Source organism: Citrus clementina, unplaced genomic scaffold, assembly GCF_000493195.1.
Source record: "Citrus clementina cultivar Clemenules unplaced genomic scaffold, Citrus_clementina_v1.0 scaffold_6, whole genome shotgun sequence".
In the NCBI taxonomy this organism is placed as follows: Eukaryota; Viridiplantae; Streptophyta; class Magnoliopsida; order Sapindales; family Rutaceae; genus Citrus; species Citrus x clementina.
In genome coordinates this window covers 23,915,888-23,942,517 of record NW_006262139.1, presented here as the reverse complement: position 1 = coordinate 23,942,517, position 26,630 = coordinate 23,915,888, and the positions used below count along the sequence as shown (strand labels likewise).

General features: G+C 38.1%; 2 protein-coding genes across 2 annotated transcripts; one reads left to right on the top strand and one right to left on the bottom strand.

The window, feature by feature from the left end:
- The first annotated feature begins 1,419 nt into the window (after nt 1-1,419).
- LOC18038341 (U3 small nucleolar ribonucleoprotein protein IMP3) lies at nt 1,420-2,619 on the top strand. The gene is made up of 4 exons (XM_006430900.2): nt 1,420-1,649; nt 1,786-1,893; nt 2,049-2,123; nt 2,285-2,619. The coding sequence occupies exons 1-4, from the start codon at nt 1,516-1,518 to the stop codon at nt 2,514-2,516; spliced, it is 549 nt and encodes a 182-aa protein (XP_006430963.1). The 5' UTR covers nt 1,420-1,515; the 3' UTR covers nt 2,517-2,619.
- Nucleotides 2,552-25,666, bottom strand: LOC18038230 (auxin transport protein BIG). Its single transcript, XM_006430898.2, has 14 exons — nt 25,243-25,666; nt 24,483-24,589; nt 23,148-23,313; nt 16,909-23,006; nt 13,673-14,278; nt 13,381-13,561; nt 12,516-12,750; nt 7,873-12,408; nt 7,571-7,793; nt 6,724-7,128; nt 6,276-6,419; nt 4,959-5,981; nt 3,897-4,400; nt 2,552-3,772 (listed from the first exon to the last, which is right to left on the bottom strand). The coding sequence occupies exons 1-14, from the start codon at nt 25,556-25,558 to the stop codon at nt 2,948-2,950; spliced, it is 15,369 nt and encodes a 5,122-aa protein (XP_006430961.1). The 5' UTR covers nt 25,559-25,666; the 3' UTR covers nt 2,552-2,947.
- Nucleotides 25,667-26,630: the final 964 nt, after the last annotated feature.

Here is a 26,630-nt window from a genome sequence, read left to right as displayed (position 1 = left end):
TTAGGAAATTTCATCATATTGATGTGAAACTTTTTTGTAATCCTTTTTGGTAAAAAAAAAAAATCTAAATTTTTTCCCCGGGCTCGAAACCAAAGGTTTTTGGGCTTTTTAAGGATAATTTTATGATAAAAAGATGATGATATTGAATTTTGAGCTCTTTTTTTTTTTGGCACGTACACAGGTATTAGTGAAATTAGACCATAGAAAAAAAGGGGGTCAATTTGGAATAATTTTTTTGAATTTTAAAATTTTTTCTAAAAAGTCATAGGGAAATTTGTTGGAGTGGTGAAATTCTCGGACCAACTTTGGACAAAGAAACAAATGTTATACCCACGTAGTTTTTTTTGAGCCTCTAAAGAGTGTGATTTTGTGGTTAAAGAGTGACGGATGGTGTTGAAGTTCAATGTGATTTTTTTGCATGCATATAAATATTAGTGAAACGGGATCAAAGGAAAATACGAGAGTTAATTTCAAGGCCGAAATAATTTTCGAGTGATGATACACTAATTGAGTCAAACCCAACCCCGAGTAAAACCTCAATCTAGACTCTGAAATTAAAACCCACCGTACGACACAATTTTGGCGCATTATTCTTCTTTTTTTTTTTTTTTCTCAAACAAAAACTAATATTCCTTGATCACAGAACCGTTAATCAATAGCCACCACACCTCTGCACAATAGCCATAGCGAAGCCACAGTGACGCCTCAACCTGTGCTTCTCAAATGTCAAAGAGTCTGTGCCTAGCTAGTAGCTATTATTCTAGTCGATTTTGGAGTGCTGCTTTGTGCATTGTGGTTGTTGCGTGGTGGCTGTTCTTCCTATTCTGTTGGTTTTGGAGTGCTGCTTTGTGGGTGCCTCTGGCTGTAGCGGAATGGAGGCTCTAGTTGCGGGCTTGTGGTTGTGGTGCGGTGGCTGTTGTGTGTCGATTTAGGGGGAGTGCTTTGTCGTTGTCGCTGAGTTTTGTTAAATAACGAACATATTTTTATGGGTGGGGCTATTTGTAGTCCAGAAAATGACTTTGAACATTTTATTTCTCTTACACTTAGAATAAGAAAAAGGGTTAAAAACTAAAAAAAAAAAATGTTATTTACAGTATTTATATTTTTTATTTTTTAAAAAATAAAAAAGTATTACACATACTTTGGAGTCAAATTTTTTTTTTTTTTCAAAATTTTGATTTCTTCACTGTTTATCTAAATATTTATTAAGATGTTGGAAATAAAAGTTTTAGATTTAAGACATGAGAATTATATAATGTTGGCTTGTATTAAATTGTCCTAAATAGTGTTTGAGTAATTTTAAAAATGTAAATAAAAACATTATTTGGGCGAATAATCTAAATGGGCCTAATGTTCAAATCGTAAATAAGCCCGGCCCAATTATCTTCTTCTAGTTTGTACTTTGTAGTTGCGAGTTAGGGTGTCGTATTCACTCTGCTTCTAGGGTTTAGGTCTCTCTCTTCATCAAATTTTCTTAAAATTTAGCAGCATCGTTTACTAAAGCAAAGAATCATAATGAGGAAGCTAAAGTTCCATGAGAAGAAGTTGTTAAAAAAAGTCAATTTTTTAGAATGGAAAAGAGAAGGTGGCCACAGGGAAGCCATGATAATGCAGCGGTACCACGTCACCGGCCGCGACGATTACAAGAAGTAAGTTCGTAAATTTCTTTTATATATATATTTGTTAATTCCTGAATAGGGTCGTTTTTGCTTTTGGATTTTTGAATTATTTTTCATTTTTCTGGTTTTATGGTGATTTTTGGTGAATTAAAAAAAAAAAAAAAAGGTATTCAAGTTTGTGCGGGATGGTGCAGAAGCTGGTTAATATATTGAAGCAGATGGATCCAAGAGATCCTTTTCGTATTGAGATGACTGATATGCTTCTCGAGAAGCTGTGAGTAATGTTTTTTATCATTATTATTATTTTTTTAAGAATTGGCATCGCATGGCGTAATTATCCTTGTCTTTTAACTTCACCAACTCAATTGTTGGCTTGGCTAACATTATGATTATATTTTGACATTTTGGTTTTTCCCTTGTTGATGACAGATATAACATGGGTGTAATACCAAGCAGGAAAAGCTTGGCTTTGTGTGATCATCTATCAGTTTCATCCTTCTGTAGGTAAGCAAATGCTTCTCGAAGTAGAATTAAAATCATTGTGTGAATTGGAATTGATGTTTTTGACTGATAGTCAAATATGATGAAAGCAAATGTCTTATTTCCTACAATTCTCTGTCTTTTCTTTTTCTTCCCTTGTGAGCGGGCATGTCTTTTGGTTGCAGACGCAGGCTTGCCACCATTTTGGTGCGGTTGAAGTTTGCTGAGCACCTGAAAGAAGCTGTGACGTATATTGAACAGGGACACATTCGAGTCGGACCGGAGACAGTTACAGACCCTGCATTCCTCGTGACCAGGAATATGGAAGACTTTATTACATGGGTAGATACATCCAAGATAAAGAGAAAGGTCTTGGAATACAATGATAAGGTGGATGATTATGATGCAATGAACTGAAGACCCATTAAGATCTGTTTTTTCTTTTGTTTCTGAACATTTTTGTTTGAATTTCATGTTGTACGATGTTTATATGGGCAATTAAAAGTTAACTTGTTTTCAATTCTCTGTTGCCAGAAATAGTGAGCATCCGAGTAGCATTCCCTAGAAAAGTTTGTATTTTGTTTGTACATATAACACCATTGTACCATCACCAGCAAAGTTTGTCGCATTATCATTGACTTCACTCATATGTTCTAACACAAAATTCTTCCTGGAACAAAGTTTTTATTACCAAGGACAAGGAGCAAATATGCGTTCAATGGATAGATTTTCAAAGCCCATTTATTCATGGGAAAATACCAAGATTGTATTACTCAGTTTTTGCAGGGAACGCTAGAAAAATACTGTAAAATACAACACATAACATGCTCCCAATTTTGCCGAATTCCTCAGCCTTTTCCAGCATCAATTGCAGCATTGACAAACTCTTCGCAACGCAAAATCCCGCCGGATAGTACATCGGCTAAAACACCGATGATGTCAAATGCCTCTTGCAAAACAGTAGCTGAATCCATTTCATCAAGCCATGAAAGCAACTCCTTGGAGAATCCCACCATTTCCTTCACATTCAACAGCCGCTCTTTCATCACAACCTCCCAACCCTCCAAGCTTCCACTCTCATCGTCCCCTTCTGACCCTTTAGAGGTTCCTTCTGCTTTCACAGGTGCTGCATTTGTTGATTTTTTCACCTTGAAGAATCGCTGCATCTGCTCAATCAAGCCTGTGTAGACAAGAATTGGTCGAACAATTGACAGCAGCTCATCAGCACCACCCAACTCCGTCGCAGGGCCTCCGCTCGTACTTCCTGATTCTAACTTGCCTGTGCTTGTTGAACTAGATGATAACCGAGCCATTGACCGACCATGAGTGTGCTGCATGTACGTATGGTATATTCCACGTTGCAAGAAGGCTCGACGGTGTTGCAACCAAGATTCATAGGACTCCGATAGAAGTGAGTTCACCATCATAAATTGCACAGTTTCTTCCGTTCCTCCAGAAGGCGTACCAGGGGTGGAAGGTTTAGAATCTACCATGGAAGAGTTTACGTATGTCGATACAGCCTTGGCCAAACTATGGCGCTGGGAGGGAATTCCATGTTCGAGAAGATGGCGAGCCATTTGTACCATAAAAGGCAGAAACTTGGAGTTGCTTTCTCTTCCACCACCTCTACTCTCTGCGCTGAATGATGCCCCAGTTGCAAATCGAGCAAGCATCTGCATCAGAAAATTACATGGATGTTAGAAACATAAAGATTAACAATGACTCAACACCAATCTTGCCAACTTCAATCATAATTCTGAATGAAAAGGGAAGACACATATGACAATTATTTTGTACCAGAACAATGTCATAAGTCAACAGCCGGAGCCGGCTCCCATCAGCACGGCCGAGAGCATTGAGGTTATCCCAGTACTGATCAACATAGCGGACATACTGTGCTATTGGAACAGATGGACCTCTCACAGGAAATAAGGAATTGCAAAGAGATTCATTGTTCCGGAGGGTAGCTCCCTCCCATTCTTTCTTTGGATTCTTCAGAGCAGCATCTGCTCTTTTGGCTTCCTGGTGACACTGGAAGTGAATGATATTGAAATAACTGACAGTAGTGTATACACATTCTCCACGAGCACTTCCTGAAGTACCACCACCCAAGTTCACTCGCTTGCTGTAAGAGTAAACACCAAGCAAATCAGTAGGCCTCAAACTGTAGCCCTCTCGGCACACCATACATGCCAATCCATCCTCCTCCTCCTCTACATCTTCTAAACCTTCCAAAATTGGCTGAGCAACCACAATTCGCTCGCCACCATCTGAAGCTAGTTCTTGTCTCATTCCAAGTCCCTAATTCAGGGGGGGAAAATGCATATCAGGTATAGTTACATAATTAACAAATATATCATTCTACTACTCTCTTCCGATGTTCCTTTCTACCTAGAAGCTAATATATTTTTAGCTTCAAGATAATCAACAGATTCTAGACTAACGAAAGCATTAAAGCAGAAAATGTTAAAGGAAGGGAGGCAGGGACAACCAACAATTAGGTATGTGTGCACCACTAGTAGCTCCCCATTGTTCAGGAAATCCAAAGAGAACAAAAATACAGCCCAGTGTGTTGAAAAGGAAAAAAATAGTACAAGCAAAGCTCTAAAAAAGTTAAAATGAATGCTGAAAAGAACTTAAAACTAAGAGTTTACAGGTAGGGGTCCTACCTAACCCCCCACCTTCTGGTGGTGGTTTTTTTTTTAAAAAAAAAAAAAAAACTTAAAACTAAGAGTAGGAAGTCTGCAGAATTAAAAAAAAAATTAAAGTCCATTACTTTTATGTTTTCGTTGCACTAGATTATAACCATGTTAGATATCCACCGATACAATTGCAGCAAGTAGTTTGACAGAATAGTACCTGAAGTAACTGCTCTCTCTTCCTTAAAGCAAGACGCCTCATTTCATCCCTAGTGGCATGTCGCAACATACTCACCTTTTCCTCCAAAAATCCATCTCCTTTTCCCTCTTTATTGGATAGTGTGTCTAACAAGTTTTCAGCCCGAGCGCCAATTTCATTCTCTCCCGATACTCCTTCCAGAGCATGAAGCAGAGGCAAAATTCCTCCCTCATCAATACATCTCTGAGTGGCCAAGTGCCCCATCGACAGGCCCCTCAGCATGGACAATATATGTGGGACAGATGGGAGTTTTAAACCCAATGACCATTCTGGACTGGATTTGTAGCCAGCCTGCCCTGCAACTGCAAAACTCTCTCTCAAATGCATAACAGCAACACCTGTTATACCCTTCTCTAAAATAATGTCCTTCAATCTCTCCCCACAGGAACTTGTCTTCAGTGACTCTGAAACTCTAACAAAATTTTCGACTGTAAACATCTGCTTAGCTGCTTGCTGAGCAATGTTCTCATCTTTTGGGTTGTCTTCATGTAGTTTCTGCAACCGGTCAAATTCACCCCAATCTTGCAGGTAAGGGTTAAAGTGCTGAATTAGTGCTTCCATCGCAGCAGGCTCACCATATGTCAAATAAGGCAAGATTCTTGCAACCATCTCAGTGTTTCTCTGCTGTTTGTTCGATTTAAGGCCAGATGGATGGCACAATCTTTCCAGGAACATAAGAACTATTTTCTTAGCCTGTTCGCCTGTGCCACTTTCCTCACTAGTCACTGTAAGAACATTCTGAGAGATGTTAATACTATCACTTTCATTTGCTTCCAGAGTCAGACTTTCAACAATCAAAAGAATGCCTTCTGCCGGTTCCATAGCATCCACAGCAAAGGCACGCCTTGCAGTTTCAAGAAGCAGACCCAAAGCTCCTAGTCTTAACAAGGCCCGTCTGTTTTCTCTTATCTTGCAGCAGTGCATTAGAAGATTAAGAACAGCGACCAACTGCTCTTGGTTGGACTTCAAATCATCTCGCAAATGCTGAACATCAAATCAGAAGTCAGATACCTCAATAGCAGATCAGAGAAACCTCCATGATGGTTGTGAAGCAAAATAACTTTAAGAATTAATCATCTATTTACTACAAACCTATAAATGCATAAAAGCCTATATCTGATGGCTTAAAGAGTGAAGAATTTGATAGTTATCTGAGTGCAGAATAGCTGCACTACATACCCATGCGAAACATAAAAGACAATAGCCTTGACAATTGAGTCAGAATAAAATAAAATTTTCTTCCAAATTCCAAGATTTCTTTTAGGATAAGTTACACACCTGGATCATGCCCAATAAAATTTCCAGTCCACCATATTCCCTGACTGCACCTGCTATGGCAAATTCCAGCTCTGGATCTTGTGATTCCTCTCTATCTTCCTCCAATTCTTTGATCATAGGCTCAGTAGCTTCACCATCTAAACCCTGCAAATTGAACAAAAATATAAATGAATGAATATACAAGAAAGCAGTGCATATCTTCTGGTCAAAAGTATATAAATGGTGCGTTACTACACAAACAACAAAAACTGATAAATGATAATGAAAAGCGCAAATTATAAGTATGAAAGACGCAAGTGTCCACTGTATAAAATCTGAAGACATGAGTTAACATCCACTGTTAGATTTTTTTTTTTTTAAAATAAAAAAATGTAGTCTAAAGGTGAAGCACAGTCCAGCTTGTCAGTAACTGAAATTCATCACAAAGTTTCGAACAGTATAAACAAACCTGAAGCCGATAAGTCACTGTCATTGGTGGGCAATCTCTAGCTGATGTCACAGCACTGGAGGATAACAAGGTAGAATTGGCGATGGCACTTGAAGATTGACTACTTGACTTCTTCCAGACTTGCTCATAAACTTGAGCAATGCTTAAATCAAGTGAAATAATATTACCAGCTACTAGCAACTCCATGCCATAGTCATCTTCAAGAAGGCCTAACAGATCCAATTGATGGCAAATTTTATTTTTTACATCACGCATTAACGGACCAATCTCAGTGCTGGAATAAGGATTTTTAGTCATTGATCCCCTGATAAACTCTTCTTGTGTGTGCGCCTTGTTTAGAACCAACAGGTACACCGACTCTGGTTTTGATGGGCAGATTAAATTACATAGCTGTTCCAAGATAAACTGCAGGCAAAGAAAGAGGAGCAGTAAGGAAATCGTCAACAAGATACAATCACAAAAACCATGCACATACAAAAACCATGCACATCCTGCTATAAGAGAATCCAGGTTCACAATTCCAGGCAGAAGAAGTTGATAATAAAAACAAAGAATCAGGAATAGTTAGGTTATTTAAACTAAATTGAATAATAAGTGTGCAACCGGAAATGAAGAGAACCTAATTCTACACATTTTATTTTTTAATTTTAGGAACCTTCCTGGAATACAAAACTAAATTTTTACAAGAATCAATTTGGAGGCATAATTCAACCCGTGCGTTCAGTATACTCAAGAATTCTTTCCCTAAAGAGATCAAGAGGGAAAAAGTGAAACTGTATCCGAAATTTGTTGGAAACTAATATATCAAACTTTAAGAATAAAAGAAGAAGAAGGTTAAGCAATATACCAAACAAGCTCGTCCTTTTTTCTCCTCTCCATGGATTTGAAGACCACAGATACAAGCCCGGATAAACTGACGTTTATTTTCACTGCTTTCAAGGAGAAGACTGTCTAGAAGATCTTTCAAAAGCCGATTGCAATCACTAATCAACTTTGTCTTCTGCACTATCAGACCTCGAATGACAATAAGAGCCTCAAGGATTTCAGATAGCAAATTGTCTCGCATGAACCTGGCATCAAAATGAATTGCTAAGAAACAAGAAATAAACATCTTGACATGAAACAAAACTAGTACAGTTGCGATGATACCTGGATCTAATATTAGGGACCTCTAAAAATTTTCCAAGGAGCTCTATAAGCTTGTGAAGGATGAATCCCTGTGAAATGTCAATGTGCAGACTCGTTTCTAGAGATTGAATGTTACCAACTTCTTGCGTAATTAACTTGCAAATTGTTGTCAGAGATCCCCGTACTGTCAAGAATAGACGAGCATCTTCTGAATCAATCATCTTGAAGAGCAATTCAAAATATTCTGAAGCACTTTCACCAGCAGCAAGAGTTGCCGGCAACAAACCCATCAGTAAATTCAACAACCTAAATCGTCTGGATGGACTTTGGCCACAGAGTAAGCTAATCAGCATGCTCATTTCTGATCTGATAGACTGAGAACAAGCACTCAGGACAAGTTCAGTGACCCATGACCCTAACTCAAATGTTGACAAGTCACCCCTAGCTGTCTTACAAGCTCGCCGCTTCCACTTAAGTGCATATTTAAGAGCCAGGTAATCATGTTTCTGAGGCCGGGATCTCTGCCCGGAACTTTTGACTGCCTGAGACACTTTGTATTGCCTTCTAACAAAATCAAGATACGATGCTCCCTTCTCCCACTCTGAATAACTCAGCAACTGAATATCTTGGGTCTTATTAGTGACATCCCAATTTTTTTCCTCTGGTACAGATTTACCACCAGAAACAGCACCATTGAAAGATCCAGATGTATTTGCACTATTTTCATCCTTCAGCAGCACAACAGCAGCAGTTTTTGCCGAAGCTTGATCTTTATCTGCTGTATCAGGCTTTGGAGGAGTACATGCCTGAGATACTATTCTCAGACAAGGAAGTATAATATGCTCAGATATTGCAGGATGCTTGGCACCCAATTTAATGGAAGAGAACAAAAGTTGGAAGACAACTCGTAATCTCGATTCCCAAAATTCATCAGCCAGCGAACACACTTCTGATAGTAATAATAACTCCTCACGAGTGGCAACAGCGATGTCCATGGAGCGATGATGTTCCAGGCAGTACATGACTTTTTTCTGTATTAATCCATTCAGCTCTGTAACTGCATTAATATCCCCCTCAGAGAAAGCACAAAGCACTGCCCTAGCTTGGACACGGGCTGACTTTGGACCTTGATGGATATTATTTTCAAACAACTCCGATAAAATGCCTGCTGCAACAAGTTGTTTCCGAGAACTGGGATGCTTTGCCAGAACTTGCAAAATCTCGAGACACTGTGTCACAAATGTCGTAGCACACCCATAGCAATTATTAGGCGACCTGGAAACCACAAATCTTGAAGCAGCCATGGCATTATCTGACTGTTTCTGGTGCAAATAATTCATCAAGACCCAACGAAGTCCCTGCAATGTCTGAACACTTTTGCTGACAGAATCAAAAGCAGCTTTGCACTTCTCACCATATAAGACGCCAAGAAGAGCAATTTTACGGTTTATCTTACAAGAAGGTCCTGGCAAAGAGACCATCATCTGCTGGACAGAGTCCTTCTGCTGTGAATCCAACTCATTTTCACCAATGCTTGATACAATCTTAAGAAGGGGCTTCTTGAAGCCCAAAAGCTGCTGATATCTCCTATGAGCATTTTCTGATTCTGATTCTATAGCAGCCAACCCTTTCTTCATATCTTCATCATTCTCCATGTTATCAAAAGTAAAACTAGGCTTCGCCATGAAATTGAACTCAAACCGTCCATATTTGCTATAGCCGCACTCATTACACAGAAAAGAATCCAGATTCTCGTAGTTAATGTTGCGGCATTGCCTGCATTGATATGCATTCTCATGGCAGTTGCCACAAATCCCATGTTTATCAGTGACGGGTCGACTGCAACGGGGACATTGCAGTGGTTCAAGGGACAAAGCCTGAAGATTTTCATAGAAAGAATCCAGCTCAATCATAAAATTACAAGCAGTTATGGGAATGGGAAACTCAACTTTCAGCTCAGTCTGATTAAAAGCAAGATGACAACTTTTTGCACGTTTCCACAAGGACCAATTATTTTTCAACTCCGACAAGTCTGCCACAGGCCGATTGTTGTAGTAGAGATTCAAGACTTTCACAGATTTGGACTTGCGAGCATCATGAACATTCATGGTCACAGTCTGGATGGTGTAACTCCCAGTGCATTTCACAATGATACGGTTATCGGTAAACTTTGTTTCGGATTTCAGGCTTTCAAGCTTCATCCTGCTATAGGGAACCTCAGGAGAGCTGCAGGCAACACAAGGCTCACTCTCAAGGTAGTAACCATCAAATTCCACCAGACCACTCAAAGTATTGTATATGCGGGAATTTGGGTGATTAGCTATAAGCTCATTTTGTGAATGAAGTGTCTCAAAGAAGCACTTAATTACATCAGGGGTCAAGCAATGGTCCACAAGTTCGGTGCTCAGTTGCTTTGAACTGTTCTCAGGGACCCTCCCCAGCAACCAAGTAACAAGTTCAGTATACTCGACAATATTCTGACCATACATAGGCAGACACTTTACTTTCTGAAGCAGATTCATTAACAAGGTTTCCTTGAATGTATGCTTTCCATGATGCCATGCTCCATAAAGAACACACTTCGCCTCACCACGCACAGAGCTTGAATTCCATTCAAGTAAAAAGCAGATGATAAATTGCCTCAGGACGTCACCACCTTTTTCAGTGAAGATATCTGTGACTCCCTCCATATCTAAATAGGACTTCTCAGAACCAGATTCTCCATCTTCAGCTTTCTTCTTCTTCTTTGAATCCAGAGTGTGTGAACCAGATTTGTTAGAACTTGTTCCTGAATCCCCAACTTCAGACTTCTGTGAAGATTGGCCCATTTCCTTTCCTGAATAGAAGGCCAAATTTAGTAGTTTAAGAGTCTGGATGACAGATTCTTCACCAAAATAAAAGACTCCTTTCATCAAAAAGGGCAAAACATCTCCATGCCTCAAGCAGTACTTCTGCCAGTTTCGAGGCCGTGCAGCAGCTACTTCAGCCATTGTAGAAAGACACTTCACAATCTTAACACTTCTTTCATATGGGATAGGATTCTGGAAACCGCCGGATTTATTTACATGTTTGTAGAGTTTCTTCACCTCAGTAGAGAACTGCCACGAGTCTCGAACACTGTAATAATGAGTTTTACTTCCACATAGATGCAGAAAAAGCCTCCTTGCATACCTTCTCACAAAAGTTGTATTGGGATTATTGATGTAACTGCACAGAACATCCTGATATCCATCTAGCTTCAAATCCTTAGCAGAGGATGTCTTGTAGACCTTCTCTTTCTCCCCATTCTTGTCTTGCTTTTCTGGTCTAACCAAGGTGTATAACAGTCGAAAAGAATTCTCCAACAACAGCCTATGATAGTCGACAAAAATATCTGTGCGATGGGCTTTTGCATATGAATCTGAAAAGAAAGGAGAGAAATTACCCACTGGTAAATCTCTTCGGACTGTTAGTAGAGCCCCACACCCAGAGGCAGCACTCAGATCTTGTGCACTTTCAAAATTGACAGGAGACTTAAAGACATGTACTAATTGCTGCAGAATATCCATCAAATAATTAACAAAAGCTTGATTTCTAAGAGAACTGCATGCACGAAGCAGCTGGGATGCAAAGTCATTCTTCACTTGATCATCCAAGGGAGGCTGAGATACAGCTGAAGTCGAACTCAGCATGCTACTTTTATCACGAGAGTCTGTGTTCGCACTCGATTTTGAAAGTGAACTATCACTGCCAGGCTGGTGCCAATTCCGAAGCATCAAGGTGAAGAACATAAAGACAAGGATTGCAACTTCCCCAAAAGAAGATCGAGTTCTGGCTACAAAGGGTTTGTTGAGATTCATTTCATCCAGAAACCACTTAATTAATTTCTCTAAATCTAAGCTGTCAGGCTTTGTGCTGTCTATAAATGGGCCACCTACAGCAGATGATAATCTGTAAAATAGTTGCATAACAGGGATAGCTCGAACCCCAGAGGTCGTTTCCATCCATCCTTTCAACTGTTCAAGAAGCTCGGAGAGAAGCAAGGAATTCACAGCTTGTTTTGAGGCAGAAATGGAAACAGGGTCCGGCATGGAGGCAGAAAATTCTCCAGACTCATTAGGGTCCAAGACATGAATTGAAGGAGCAGAATCCTGCATGCTGACATCAGCTCTGACAGGCATCATACTTGAATCACTCACATCATCCGAGAAGTGAATTTCATTGCCATCTCCTCCTAGAGATTCTACTTCAATTGGGATCGCTGTCATAGGATGATCTCTAGAATGAGGAGGGGCAAGCCTGTCTGCATCTAGCACTTCATAACATGCCTCACATAAATCAAAATCTGGACAAATAGTGCAATGCCATCTCCGCCTAAGTATTGGAACAGTGGCGCAGCCATCACAGCAATATTGAACAGATGAGGTAATAGAATCTTCTTCAATCACAATTTGTGTATTTCTACTAGGTGTCTCAGCAGGTGCAGAGGTAGACACCGCATTATCTGCCATGTCATCTGCCCCTAACATAGTTTGCTTTGGAAACGGAACTTGAAGCAATCTCGATGATATTGCCAAGCTGGGAAGCAAGGAATTAGAAGTTAACACCAAATTTAAAATAGATCCAGCGATCCTGCATACGATACCCAAAAAAAATAAATAAGTAAATAAAATAAATAAAAGAACCTGCTAGAAGCTTGAACTGCCTCATTAGGAAAGAACAGAAGTTTCTTAAATAGTTCAACTGCAGGTCCAACAGTACGCCCTGCTGTATCTTTTACATGTAGAGACAGACATTCAGCATAACTGTAAATCAGCTCCACAGAAGAAATAACAATATTGTTCATTGTTTGTGTGTCAGGTTGCTCAAAGTCCAAAATTCCCCATAGAACTAGCATAAACCCATCTATCAATTCGGGACCTGCATTGATCAAAATGACAAATAGAACAGATCCACAGTCAACCATCTGAAAAGATGAGAAAACAATTTGAAAGCCCATCAATTTTGGAGAACCAACAAATTAAGTTGCTTCAAGCTTTTGAAAATTGGCTTAGTCGACAATTCTCAATTCTCATATGAGCAACAACAAGTACAACCAATATTTCAGCACCATAGGATCCAAGAAGAAAGAGCTCTCAAAAACAGGGGGGTGGCAAGGGGGAGGGAAGGAAAGAGAAGACAGAAAACCACACAACATCCTAGAATAACTAACATATTAAAAGAGGAAGCAGTTGATAAGTTAAGGCCATATATCTACTGCTGAGCACTTTGTCATCAACACAGAAGGGAATTTGGAACACACAGTGAAAATAACAGTTAGGACGCAAAAAGAATTCTTCTACAAAAGATAACCGTTCATATATGATCACATATTTTAAGGTTCACCCACACTTGCAGGTATCATTTTTTTCCCCAAGAAAAATTAAATTAAATTAAATTAAAAAAAATTCATGATAATTAACTGGGTTCCAGAACAAACTTCAGCCCCATATTACGATGCCAAGGAAACACATCATAGTTTCATGCAGATTAAAGGGATTGTGACAATACCATTTGCATCAAGAAAAGAAGCTAAATTAGATCGACGGTGCAATGCAATCTTTGATACCGCACGCATCTGAGCAGTAAACTCTTCAATAATCCACCCTCCTGTAGAACCACCAACTCCCAGCCTTGAAGAAAGCACAGATGTTGATTTAACCACCCCAAGAAGGCGCATTGTATCTTTAATCTAAAAAAAAAAAAAATTGTTAACGAAGAATGGTACAACAATCGTATCTTCAATTGAAGACGCAAAAAAATTAATAATCTATCACAAAGAATCATAGCCATCAGTACGTACTTGGTAATATGTCTCTTTTTTGGGGAACACAGCCTGCAAAATGCAGCAAGCAGCTGTCTGCATCAAGGGTTCCCTGTCACTTTCAAATATTGTTTCCAAAAACTGCTTGCACTTTAGCTTGGCCAGAACTCCTTCCACTTCCTCTTCTTGTGACCTGTACAGCGGATAGAACCTAGAAAGAAGCTTAAGACCATCAGCTACCACCTGCTCCTGAATAGGTGCGGACTGCATTGACCGACACTTTCTCCCAGAACCTGCAAGCAAGGAATTAGAACCAAGGACACGAGCTTCCATATCCAACACTGCATCCATTTTTTCCTTCCAGCCAAATTCATCTTTAGCACGACCATATACTTCAAGCAAGTCTATTCTAGGTAAAGCAGAGCCATTAATGGTCGGTCCGACGGAGATTGTGAATTCTTCATCAGCAAGAAGTGATTCAGCTACCGTGAATGGTATATCATACCAGGACCGCATACCCTCATCTAATTTGATTGTCCTCTGGAAAAGACTAATTTCTGAGGGTATATGATTAGCTGAATTATTACCCACGTGGACACGAAAGCCAACCATGACAATATCAGGATTTGAATTGGAGACAGATATCTGAGAAAAAGAAAAAGGAAACACAATTAAAAGTTAAATACAGAAACGAGATCAGTACAAATCTTAGAAAGCACAGTAACCAATAATTATCCTGAAGTTGCTATGCAGCAGGAAAGAAGCATGGAGACAAAGCAGAAACACCACAAATATTAATCCAAAAGCTCTGAACAAAGAATACAATAAGATGATTATTGGCCACATAAAAGAGATTCTAGCTCTGAATTTTGCCAATTATGCAATGTCATTGTGATCAATTTTGCAAATATCACTCATTATCTCATTCATGTGAAGATAGCTGTATTAAACATCTAACTTTCAGTCACTAGGAATACCATAATAAAATTAAGTTTCAGCATCAGATGCCAGTCCCAAGCTCTATATGACTGTTAGACCCATGAAAACTTATGTTAGGCGCAAATATAAAGGGGCAGGGGCTGTTTAGTAATTTTAGGGGCAGGGGCAATTTAGTAACTTTATTATTAATTAGGGTTTAGCTATAAATAAGAGATTATGGAGTCATTTAGGGTTTATGTTGAGTTTTGTCTGGTATTAGAAACCATTAGGAGTTTTGGGAGAGATTGACCTACCTCTCGAATTGTAGGTCAGGATTAGGGGTGGGCATAAACCCACAACCCATGGGTTTACCCAAACCCAAACCAAATTAAATGGTTTGGGTTGGGTCAATCATGAAAATGGGTTAGATGTGGGTTTTATATAGAAAACCATTTCATTATGGGTTGGGTATGGTTTCCCTATGGGTTATGGACAAAACCCCAACACTCAAATTTTTCAAATGAAATAAATGAAAACAAAATAAATGAACACAAATAAGTGAAAGGCCACCGTTAAATTTTTTGCGGCATGATCAATTGTCAACAGTTAGAAAATGAAAATAACAGTAAAAATAAATTTAAATTAAATAAATATTGTTGTAAATAACATAATTTTTTTTTCTTATTTACAAAAATTACATGAATAGAAACTAAATAAAAAATTAAGTATGAAAACAAGAAATATATGTTTTGATATGAGCAAAAAAATTAATAATAAAATTTTTCTTGTAATTATTTATTTTGTGAACATTTTCTTATAATAAACATTTTGTAATATTTTAAAATTAAATGTAAAAATTATAGGTAAAATATTTTATTATTTATCTTATAATAAATTTTTATTTGTCATTCAAGTTTTCTTATAATAATTTTTTTATCATTTTACTAATAATTTTCTTATATATTTATTATAAGAAAATTTTCACAAAATAAATAAGTATAAAAAATTTTTATTATTAATTTTTTTATTCATATCAAAACATATATTTCTTATTTTTAATGCTTTATTTTTTATTTAGTTTCTATTCATGTGATTTATTTAATTTATAATAAATATAAATAAAAGAGTAGTTGAAAATAAGGGTAATATTGTAATCTTATACTATTAGGGGGGTTTTTGGCCATTATAAAAACAGAAGGGGGAAAAATTATATATATTGATTACTGTAGGGGGGAAAGTGGCAATCTCCCTAAAATTAAGCATATAAGTAGACAACATAACGCAAAACTACCAAAACGATAAATAAAAATAAATATTGCATAATAAATAACAAGTGGCAAAATTTATTATTAGATTGTTAATGTCATGTTTGTGAAAGTTTATTATTAAAGTGTACGTTCTTATTTATTGAGAAATAATAATTTTTGTGATTAAACTTTATTTTGATTTTCTAGTATTCTTTAATTTAAGGATTAAGTTATTGTAAAATTTATAATTTTTATCCACTATATTTTTTTTTATATTTTAATATCAATTTAATAATTAATAACAATTAATAATTATTATAATTTTGATATAATTAAATTTTATTAAAATAAAAATTATTTTGATAATAAAATTCAAACCAAACCCAAATGGTTTGGTTTGGGTTGGGTTAAAAATATTTGGGTTGGTTTGGGTTAGATCCAAATTTTTATGGTTTGGTTTGGGTTGACTTAAAATCCAACCCATGCCCACCCCTAGTTAGGATTGATTGTTTGTTTTCTTTTGATTTAATCAATAAAAGTCAGCCCTAATTTAGCCCTAAGTCCTATCAATGACACGGGAGAATGCGAACAAAATGCTTCTTGTCCCTAAATAAAACAGTAAGTTTCTAAGGTAAGCCTACACCCCAGAATCATGTACTATCAAAATGCCTAAACATAGAAACTGGCACCAGATCACCTTCCTTGCAATCAAACACCAACATAGGAAAAATTAAGAGATTAGGAGATCATCATGAAATTACAGCTGTGTATCCCACCAGCCATCAACACCCAGAGAGCAACAACTATCAGCAGCCAAAAAGAACCACCACAAGTATAAATTCCGACCCAAAACAAAATGGAGCAGCTTTAATTGGTTACAAGACATCAACTGTGCAATACAAAATTGTAAAAGATAATTTATTTGCAGTCCATAAAAGAAGATGAATAATTAAGGCCAATGCAGCTGTGTCATCCATGCTAGCAGGTTCTTAACAGACATCCATGGCCAAGAAAACGATGCAAACCAAACATGAACAGCAGAATACAGAAGAAAATTGGAACTAAACAATAGGATGTAACATAAGATAATGGAACCTAAAAAACAAATACCTTAAATCCTGCAGGGCTTGGGCTTTCTACATAGCCATCTTCAGATGCCAAACTCTGCTTAGCTCCCTCAGAATCACCATTCCTGATGGCATCGCCACCTAGTTTCACATCAGCTGTGATGCAAACTGTTTTCTCAAAAAAATCAAGGGGAAATTCTGGCTTTGTCCCAGCATATGCTTTATTGTTAAGGATATTAGAACCCAATTTTTTAACTTTCTCTGCAGTCACACTTGTCGCAGCATCAACTCCGTGAGGAACATGAGAGTATATTTGAAGGCTACCATCATCATGTAAAACAAGACAGTGGACCTTGTCTTTTGACAAAGGTTTGTATGCAGTTGCCCCAACTAATGGTGAGGTTGAGCCCGCCGCATGACGCATGTTCTGTGCAATTAACTCGTTAGTTCCCAAGGACACAGCAACTGCAGCATTTGATTTCAAACTAGAGAAGCAAAAAAATAGCCCGCTGCTAGCCAGCAACTCTTTCCACCGATGCAGTCCAGCTGAACGTAGCTTGGCATCTTGTTCCTCAAATACATAAGATACTTCAGATAGAGATGCTGCATTAGGACTTAACCGACCAACCAAAGTGGTACCATCTTGGAAGGAAAGGAATAGCAATTTATAAGTTGACGAGAAGTACAAGGACAATCCCTTTGCATGGATTTCTCTGTCATTAAACTGAATGATTTCCTTCAATGGAGTGGCCCCCACATTACCTTCTACAGACAATTCTAATCTGTATAAGCTTCCACATTCGGAAAGAACAATAAGGAACATCTTTCCTCGAGAAGCTATAACAAGAGTTGCATCCACAATCATGTCATCTGGCAGTGTGAAGTAGTGCAGGGGACTGATATTGTCCTGAGAGAGATCATATATCTTGACGAACTTGTTAGTAACCACCATTAACTGAACTGGAGATCCTGGAACCCAATCTACCCGCCGAATGTATGCACCTTGCAGAGCAAGTTCGATGGCAAGACGATCAGTCACCTCACCACGAGGGTTCAAAGTGAGAACCTGGCAATCTTCATAGCCTGCTACAGTGAGGTAGTTCTCTACAATTGAATTGAATGCAAGATGAACAATTTCAAAGCGAACAATGTTCCTCGAGAGAGGTTTAACATTGGTCTTGTCAGCTGTCACAGGTTGAATTGTGGCTTGTCCTATTAACTGCCCAACATCAAATATAGCAACTTTGTCACCTTCTCCAACAGCAAGACGGCCTCGACTACTGACACTAAGCAGGGATTTGACAAGAGAGCCACTAGCTAAATGTGATTTAAGTTCTCTGGCACTCGAATAATCAGCCTTTATCTTCAGGTCCAGTGAACCACTTTTATATGCCTTCTTCAATTGCAAGAGATCAACTCCATACGAAAGCACCTTGTCATTGCCCAGAATAATTTGCCTATCCTTTGAAACATTAGCTTCTCTTCTGATAGTTATAGAAGGCAACAATGAACTACAAAGTTTAAGCACCCGCCCCTCAAGATCAAGTTCTTCCAGCAATTTTGCAATCCCATCTTGAAGTTCTCTTGGAATGGATAACCTGAGTGAGCTAATATCTGTATCTGTACTAGCATCCTCATCCAAATCTGAATCGCTTTCTGGCAGCTGATCTGCATCCTCGGTGAAGGGTAAAAAGGACTGAAAGTTACTGGCAGCACGAGAAGAAGCACTGTCACTTCCAGTATATTTCCGAGGCTTCAAGCACTGACAACTGCTACCCCTAACACCCCCCGCCCCACAGTCACAAAAAAAACGACTCGAGCGTGAATAAACAACACGATGACCACGATGACAAACTTTTGCACACACAGAACAACAGCCTTTCGATACCGTCAGATCACACGTATAGCAAAAATACCAGTGTTGTTCCATAAAATTGCTGCCACTAGATGTAAATGTGCAAACTTTAGAAGCAAGGGCTCTTTCACTATTGGGATCATCTTCTTCGTCCTTATCTATGCTAGCTATATCACCATCAGATGTTCCGTCATCCTCATCTTCATCTACAGAAGTTGCATCACATTCAAGAGGCAAGGATCCTCCCTCTTGACTTGCACAAAGTACAAGTGTGTCGGAATTTTTCCTTGATCCTACTGGTCTCGAAGCCACAGAACTGGCAATGAGACTATTGCCAGACAGAGACTTCCCGGAAGGCCTCTCTGGAATACTCTTAAAGGACCCACAATCACCCAGGACATTTGCAAGAAAGCCAAAGAGAAACTTCAGCCCCGGAAGCAAACGTTCATCACCAGCTAACTTGTCCATCAGCATCACAATCCTCTTCAAAAGTTGTTTCGCTGAATTCTCCTCTCTTGAAATTTGAACAACAAAATGAAAATAGGATTTGGCAATATGAATATCAAATTGTGTGAATGCCGTTTCAAGTGAAATCAGCACAGCTTCGAACAAATGATTATGCAGTTCTCTCGATTGTGAATCTTCTGGTGAGGATACAAGAGATAAGAGAAAACTCATGGTTGACTCTCTGAGAGAGACAGAAGTTCCTTTTGCAGAGCTGACCCCACCTAACATTTCCATCTTGCTACCTAAAAGCCTCTTCGCCAACCACTTAGACAAAGGAAGCAGATCCATACCAAGGAATTTCTTCTGTATCTTCTGTTTGAGGAAAACACAAAGGTCTCCAGATAAAAGATCAACAAAGAAGTTCAAAACTTTTTGATTTACTAATTCAGAGTAACAACTGTCCAGTGAGTCAATCAGAACTAACACATCACCACGTTGTAAACTATAGAGCTCCTTGACCTGTTGAGCCACATCTTCTGCACCAAGATAAAATTTGAAAATAAGAGACTTTTGAGGGTCTTTCCTGAGGACATCCATGGTGTCAATGGTCTTTGCAACTACCCATTCAAGAATACTGCTGTCACTTACTTCTCTGGAACTGATGTCTGTTAGATACCCCTCCATGTTTTTCATTAGAAACAACTCAGAATAATCAGCCAGCTCCAAGCCAGCACTCAAGTTACAATAAATAGTTGCACATTTTTCATGAAGGCTTTCAAAGATCTTATCAAACTTAATGACCATAACTGAATCAAGAATCTGATGGAGTACTTCAGTCTCCAGGGAAACATTTACTTGCAACGTTTCCATTCTAAGAAGCCCATCTAGAGCAGAAATGATTGCTCTTATGCTGAGAACACAAGAAAGGAAAATTCCACTAGGAGTTCGAATATGAGATGGCAAACCATGCAACATGCATTCCCAAAACACCTTAGATAAGATTCCCAATGCCCTTTTATCGACAACCTCATCCACCTTCAGCAATAGGTGAAAAACAGACTCCAGCTGGCTCGAACGGATACCAATCTTCTCAAGAAGCTCATCCTCCAGGCATTTCTCCAATCCAGAATGTTTGAGCAGCAGCAGAGATGCAAACTGATTGGCATCACACTGGCTATTATCAAAGGTAGCAAGGAAAGCTTTCTGATAAGCCTGTAAATATCTGCTCAGCAATGTTGATAACCACCTGAATAGCACTACAACCTGGCCAGTCTCAATTAATGAGCAAATCAGGCAATCTGCCACAATGATATAATCAGTGTCCCAAGATGTATTTTCTGTCTGTAATGAGCCCACTCCAGGCACTTTGTTCTTCATGCAATATCTCTGGATACCACCATTTAATAGGCTGAGTACCAGAGACAACCATGAACCATTTCTCAAAAAATCCCAACCTAGCTCATCAATGCTCTCTGGAGTGTGTGCAGCATGCAAATGCTGTAGCACACTAACCACAACACCAGGAAAAGCTTGGCCCTTGGCAGCAATATTAAGCTGGTCTGGAACCAAATGGCTTAAGAGAAAGAAATACCCAAGGTTAGATGCATCTAGAGTTTGAGATTCCCACAATAAAGAAGGCTGACGGTCCAATGTAAAGCCCATGGTAGGAATATCCCAGCTAAGTGAAAAAATGTATCTTTCCACAATAAGGTCTTCCACTGCTGCAGCTTTCCTCCCTTTCCATAGGCCCAAAATCCATGAGAAGGTCTCACGAATGTCTCCCCAATTCAAGCACAATGACTGTATTGCTGGTTCATCTGTAGAAAGCAAAGGCAGAAGGATCGCAGTATCAATCAATTGATTGATTAGATTACTTATTACAGGCTCTTCTTCAACCGATGCGCCCATTACACTCTTGACAGCAATTGATGCCCACGAGGACAAATGATCATGGGCATTACTGGGCATATGTGATACACATGTTGGGGCTTCCCTCAACTTTGATCGCAGATCTAGAAGTAATGATGGAGGGCAGTTATGTGGGTAAAATATCATATGACGAAGCAGAAATATCAGTCTTGAAACTGGTAATGCCCAGCAAGACAATTGAGTGCTATAGAAACCCTCCGGTGACACATCAACTGCTCGAAGTGAAGAAAATATTAAGTTTGCCAGCATTGCCTTTTCTTCTTCAGATGATAAGTAGAATGCAATAAGAAGAATCTCCATGTGAAGTGCAGACGGTAGAGTCTCAAGGAGTTCTTTGAGGCTAGGACATTTTGAAGAAACAGCTTTTGCCTTCCCAACAATGAAATCAACAAATCTTTGGTATATTTTGGTTCTCAGGTTACAACCAGCCAACCCCACCCGACAGAAAAGAGTACACGCCAGCAACATCAAAGTCTGATCATTGTAAACAAAGACACCACTTTCAACATTTAGAATGCACTCAACTAGATGAGCTTCAAGTGAATCAGAGAAAGCGTGGCATGTAAGGAGGTTGTTCAGCAATTCATAGCAAAGTTGATGTATCTCTCCATTCTTTCTCTCTCCATGAGGAGCAGTAAAGCCAACAGAAGTCTTATCTTCTGTACAACAGCCCTGACAGTTGAGTAAGGATAGCAAAATATCAATATGATTCCTACTGAGCTTTTTGCAGCCATCCTCAAAAACATTAGGAATCCAGTCATGGGAGAAGAGACACAGTTTAAGAAAGCTCAGCAGTTCCACAGCAGCTTGCATTGGCATATTGCAGTTGCTGGAGCTACAGGTGACGGCAATTGCGGGTTGATCATACCCATCCGAAGATCCTATTGAGCGGCTACCCTCAGAAAAAAGGTTCCCGAAAAGTGCTTCATCTTCATGGCAAACTGTGTTTTCCAGTTCTGAAGTGCAATTTGATCTAGAACTAGTGTGTGATCTCTCAACTTTTAGCCTTAGTTTTATTCCTTCAGAATGCAGAAAAAACAAAAGATGCATCAGATTGTCCACCCATTTTGTTGATGATGGGAAAATTATTTTCACTAGTTCCTCAACTGTGAACTTCTTAAGCAAAGGGACCTTCTCATGATGTACATGGCATGAAGGGGAATCAATCAGAGCATCAGCACCATCACTGGAATGTTCTCTGTCAAACTCCTTAATATCAAGAGCCTGATATGCTTGCCTCTTAAGGTCCTGAAGGAGTTTCAATATGTACAGAACAGTTCGGGGGAAATAAGCTAAGGGGACCTTCAAGTTAGCAGAAGAGTTGTCATATCTCCAGATAGAAGGGTCCAAGTTATCCAATATGGAAGCCATTATGCATGCTCGGATATTCTGGAAAAAATTGCCGCTGCAGAAAATAACTTGTACAATATGAAGAAACTCTTCCAACAGCAAGAGTATGATGCTCTCAAAACTACCCTCAGCAGCACAGTGATTATTTGCAAATTCAAAGCAAGGTTGAAACAAGCTAGGTAATACATCAGCAAATGAAGCAATTGCATGCAATATTAAGGCATCATACTTAACATAAGGCATATCCTTCACAAGACTTCCAAGTAACTTCATAATCCTCAAGCTAAAAGACAGTCTCCTCCGGAAACTTGTACCTGCCACCTTCTCATCAAACATATCTGGCAATTCAATCAGTTTTTTACAGAGCAAAATCAGACGCCGAATGCATTCGACATGAGAAACTGCCCAATGCTGGGACAAGAAAACCAGATTGTTCATATCTTGATGGGAAGTTGGTCCACTTGATGCAGAAGCCTGTCTATCAGGTTGCATGCATTCAGAAGCTAATGCCATTACGAGACGATCCAATGGTTTCTCTTCCCTTGAGCAAGTGACACCGCCTTAAAGAAAAAGAGAGACAGAAAAAAGGAAGAAGGGAGAGAATGAGATGCATGCATTTGTATAAATCAAAAGATCAAACAACACAATTTAGACTTAAGACTTTAAAAATAAAAAAAGCAGAAAAGAAAAAGAAAAAACACCTTGAAGACAGCAGTTTATCTGATCATCCAATACAATATCATCGCAATCAGTAGAAACAATTGGCAGCAGCTGTACAAGGCTATTTACAGGGTAAAGCTGCACTTGTTCAATGACTTTATCCGTTCCACCAATCAACACTATCTCCAAAAGTTGTCCCATATGATTCTGCAAATCAAAAACATATATATATATTAGGCCACTCAGATCAGGAACAAATTGAGGTGGAACAATGACAACACATTGACCTGACAGACGAATAAAGAACAATGAAGTGGGAAACAAACAAACAAAACCATAAAGCTTATCAACCACCTATAGAAAATAATGGCCTTGCTTATGCAGTCCCTCTAGGCAATAAATAAGCTTGATCAGGACACTCCAAAAGTCATGGATTCTATCTTTCTTGCACGCGAATATGGACCATGCATTTGGGAAACAGGAGGAGTATCAACTAGGTAAAAGAAGATCATTGAATTTAAATTCCACTACTTCTAATTTAGATAAGCACAAAACACAACCAGTGGTATCATGTTAAAATTATCAAGCTGAAGACTATAATACAGATAGCTGTGAAGAAATAGGAATCTCCAACCCGTCATCAATATCAAATCGAAGTTTTTTTCCGGTTAAATGTGAAAACACAAGTCGGCTAAAAGAATTAGCTACAAGAAATTTAGTCAGCATGGGCATTGCTATTCTCTGCATGCTTTCATAAGCTGAAAAAACAAACTTACAAAGATGCTTCCATCTAATGACGAGATTGCGGAATTGAACATCAAACCATAAGGATATGTGACATGGATCTAAAGTTAACATTATGCTTGGATAAATGTCATATATCAAATATATGCTTATAATCTGGTTCCTAGCTTTTTGTATCTACTGCTACTGACATGTATGAAGATTGAATCAACTTTACGTCCATTGACCACCTAATCGAATGTATCCAGTTTTTTTAATAAGTTATACAAATGGTAAGGTCCCAAATGTTTGATGATTGTTATGTTTTTGTCTTTTTGAACGTGATTCGAATGTTCATGCTTGGGTTGAGATGTTTATCTCAACAACATCCAAGCACGATTTACTAACGCAAATTTTCAGCCATAATGAGCACCAAGATTCAACTTTTTGGTGCTTATACTTCAATGACAATTATATACAATTATAAGCATAAGGAACCCTACAATATGTCGTTGGTAAGCATTAAAATTTAAAAAATAAATAAAGCATAGACCAGTTCAACAAAAACATAACCATCAACCAAAGACGATGTTCGCATCAACTTCCATTCTAAGAGCAAAACAAAGGGGAGAAAAATCCTGAAAGCAACAAACCTGTACACTGAAGTCATCATTATCGAACTCTGATCTTTCCAAATAACAAACCGCAAACTCCAACAACTCCTGCATGACTGCAACAATTACAGGCCCCGCTTGCTCCACTATTCATGCAATCGCAACAAAGCACAATAATTAGCACATAGATACATAGGAAATTCAAACTACATATCTTGGTGTTAATAAAAAAAAGGCAAACAAGTTGTTGCTAATTCAACAAATGAATAAACATAAAAATTACTAATACTAATCTAGTACCGTTTGTTAGCATTATTTTTTTAAGAGAACGAGAATTAATCGTAATAAGGAATTATAACAGGGAAAATAAAACTTAAGTTCGTCCCGTCAAGCAAATTTGATGCTCATTGCAGAGGAAAGCATTTTTGTTCACCTTATCTTTCTGTCCCCTTAGAACATAAAAAAAAAAAAGAAAAAGAAAAAAAAGCCAAACCTTAACAAAATTACGAGAGAAAAGCCAATAATTATATTTAATTAATCATCCATAACAGTGAACTACTTATTTCACTTTCGCATTTGAAGCCACACTAAAAAAACCAAAACCGAAAGTTAAACTACACTAAAGTAAACGACACAGAATCCATAATTGATTGATTAACAATCAATCAATGAGCAACAGCGAACTAATACATACACTTGTTTATTCATATTTCAACTAAAACGGCAGCTATAAACCAAAAAAAAAAAAAAGGACAAGAAAACAGAGATAATTAATGAAACGCTGAAGTAAACTACTAACCAGCAAGAGATCGCGAGGCGGAGGCGATCACGTGACCGAGGGAAGTAACAGCGTGAACCTGATCACAGGTCCAGGATTGAAACCCTAGCTTCTTATCATTAATAGAATCGGAACGGGATTCTTCTTCATCTCGTACGTCGTCGTTTTTGATCGGGTGGACGGCGTGTTTGAGGACGGAGAGGAACAGTTTGAGGCCGAGGCGGAGGGAGTCGTCGGAGCGGAGACGGTAGATGAAATCGAGCGGGGAGATGTTTGTGGTTGTGGCGTCTGATAGAAATTGGCAGAGGTCCATTAAGAGCTTTTCTTCTTCTGCCATTGTTTTTGGTACAAAAGGACTTTTTAGTGCGTGAGATGAGTGAACATGGAAATGTTGAAGCGTGTTATTTGGCTTTTATATGGCGGAGAGAGAATACGTGTTATGCGTTTAAACTTAAAGGCGGTGAAGAGGAGAAAAGAGAGGAACGGGGGGAATGTACAAAGTGGAATAGCTAGTTGCGTCTGGATCCCTTAAAACTTATTTATTATTTTATGGTACATAATTTTTATATTTGTATCAAATAGGTCGCTAACCATAATAAAAAGACTTCAATACCCTTTTGTACAAAGGTGTGTGAAATAAATTGCATGCATATAGGATGCGGGACAAAAATTAAAACAGTGTTTATAGCTTTATTTTTATCTATTTCAAACTATCTAGAAATATGAAAATACAAGATTTGGATTAAATAGGTCAAACTCGTGGATTAAATAGGTCAATTCAATTGCTTTCAATTTATATTGGTTGTTGTTATTACAAGGGTATTCTAGTTATTATAATGTGGTTTTAGGACTTATTTAATATTAATGGAAAAATATAGTTTAATTGAGAAAATTACAAAACTTTGGGTATCTAAAAGTTATACCCACTTTAGTCATTGCTTCTCTTCCAAGGAAAAGAAAAAGCGCAACTCGGCCTTTGGCCAAGTGCTGAGCTGTAAGAATTCAATTCCTCCTTTAATTAAAGAATAACTAAATAGAATCAATTTTTTTCATATGAAATATGAGTGGAATTGGTATTTTTCAAATATTATTGAAGATAGTATTTATAAAATGTAAGTGGAATAAATATCTCTTTATTATTAGCGAGAATAGAAAAATTAGACAGTGTTTATTAAGATTTAATATAAACTAGTTATAATAATAATTTGATTATAAATATCAATAGTTATTTAATGTACTATCAATAGTTATCTAATTGTAAAGTATTAAAAAAAATCAATATCCCAAAAAAAGGGAAAAGAAAAAGGGATTCTCCTTGTCTCTTTTTCTTTAGATTTTTTAAATATTTTTTGCTCCTTTAATTAACCATAAAGTAAGATAAAAATAAATGTACTTTTTTTATTGTTTAT